This window comes from Myotis davidii, unplaced genomic scaffold (assembly GCF_000327345.1).
Source record: "Myotis davidii unplaced genomic scaffold, ASM32734v1 scaffold609, whole genome shotgun sequence".
Lineage (NCBI taxonomy): Eukaryota > Metazoa > Chordata > Mammalia > Chiroptera > Vespertilionidae > Myotis > Myotis davidii.
Window position 1 is genome coordinate 2299042 of NW_006300164.1, and position 1972 is coordinate 2301013.

At 65.8% G+C, this 1972-nt stretch overlaps 1 protein-coding gene across 1 annotated transcript in view; it reads right to left on the minus strand.

The window, feature by feature from the left end:
* The window catches only part of LOC102761370 (collagen alpha-1(V) chain-like), an 89263-nt gene extending 87333 nt beyond the window's left edge, over positions 1-1930 (minus strand). The window contains exons 1-2 of the mRNA XM_015572366.1: positions 1925-1930; positions 1441-1494 (exon numbers count right to left, since the gene is read on the minus strand). Coding sequence (XP_015427852.1) covers positions 1441-1494; positions 1925-1930 — 60 coding nt within the window. The remainder of the gene's footprint in view (positions 1-1440; positions 1495-1924) is intronic.
* Between the last annotated feature and the right edge of the window lie 42 nt (positions 1931-1972).

Genomic DNA, 1972 nt, shown 5'->3' on the forward strand with positions numbered 1-1972 from the left:
GAGAGCCCCACGCAGTGCACGTGGACGGAGGGGAGAGCCCCACGTGGTGCACGGGGACGGAGGGGAGAGCCCCACGCGGTGCACATGGACAGAGGGGAAAGCCCCACGCGGTGCACATGGACGGAGGGGAGAGCCCCATGCGGTGCACATGGATGGAGGGGAGAGCCCCACGCGGTGCACGGGGACGGAGGGGAGAGCCCCACGCGGTGCACGGGGACGGAGGGGAGAGCCCCACGCGGTGCACGGGGACGGAGGGGAGAGCCCCACGCGGTGCACATGGACGGAGGGGAGAGCCCCACGCGGTGCACATGGACAGAGGGGAGAGCCCCATGCGGTGCACATGGATGGAGGGGAGAGCCCCACGCGGTGCACGGGGACGGAGGGGAGAGCCCCACGCGGTGCACGGGGACAGCTCAGAGCTCACACAGTGCACGGGGACAGAGGGGAAAGGCCCACGCGGTGCACGGGGACAGCTCAGAGCTCACACAGTGCACGGGGACAGAGGGGAAAGGCCCACGCGGTGCACGGGGACAGCTCAGAGCTCACACAGTGCACGGGGACAGAGGGGAAAGGCCCACGCGGTGCACGGGGACAGCTCAGAGCTCACACAGTGCACGGGGACAGAGGGGAAAGGCCCACGCGGTGCACGGGGACAGCTCAGAGCTCACACAGTGCACGGGGACAGAGGGGAAAGGCCCACGCGGTGCACGGGGACAGCTCAGAGCTCACACAGTGCACGGGGACAGAGGGGAAAGGCCCACGCGGTGCACGGGGACAGCTCAGAGCTCACACAGTGCACGGGGACAGAGGGGAAAGGCCCACGCGGTGCACGGGGACAGCTCAGAGCTCACACAGTGCACGGGGACAGAGGGGAAAGGCCCACGCGGTGCACGGGGACAGCTCAGAGCTCACACAGTGCACGGGGACAGAGGGGAAAGGCCCACGCGGTGCACGGGGACAGCTCAGAGCTCACACAGTGCACGGGGACAGAGGGGAAAGGCCCACGCGGTGCACGGGGACAGCTCAGAGCTCACACAGTGCACGGGGACGGAGGGGAGAGCCCCACGCGGCGCACATGGACAGAGGGGAGAGCCCCACGCGGTGCACGGGGACAGAGGGGAAAGCCCCACGCGGTGCGCTTGGACAGAGATGAGCCTAAGAAGCTGACTCAGCAGGTACCTGAACCCCTGCTCTGGGCACTGTCTATGGCACGTCGCCCGCCCACAGGGCGCTTCCTGTCTTCAGGGGTCTCTGCTCTCGAAGTGGCTTAGAACCCTGAGCTGACCCTGTGCCCATTTCCAGACCTTGTACTTCCCACGGGTCTGAGCAGAGCTGACACAGCGACACGGGCCCTCTGCACTGTCACGCAGGCGAACGGTGACAATGCCGAGGGCGGGGAGGGCCGGGGCAGGGCTGGGGGAGGACCCGGTCGCACGTTACCTTTGGCCCTTGTCTTCCTGGGTAGCCCGGCAGCCCCGGGACTCCGAGCTTTCCCTGCGGAGACAAGAGGCGCTGTGTTACAGGGCCGCATGGCGTGTCTCCATCTGAAGGGCACGGTCCTCACGGGAGCCCCTGCCTGGCCTGGGATCGACCACACCCCTCCCCGCACTGATCTGAAAGCAAAGGCCCTGGTCCAGCCGCGTGGCTCAGGGGTTGAGCATCGACCTCTGAACCAAGAGGTCACGGTTTGATTCCCGGTCAGGGCACAGGCCCGGGCTGTGGGCTCCATCCCCAGTGGGGGGTGTGCAAAAGGCGGCCGATCCATGATTCTCCCTCATCATGGATGTTTCTCTGTCTCCCTCTCCCTTCCCCTCTGAAATCAATGAAATATATTTAAACATAAAATATAATAAAAAATAAAAGTGAAGGCCCCACGAGAGGGGACCGAGCCCTCGTGAAGCAGGAGAGGCCGGAGTCAAAGAACCGTCATCGACGCGACCAGCTCCAGCCTCTGGCAGACGGAGGGAGAGTG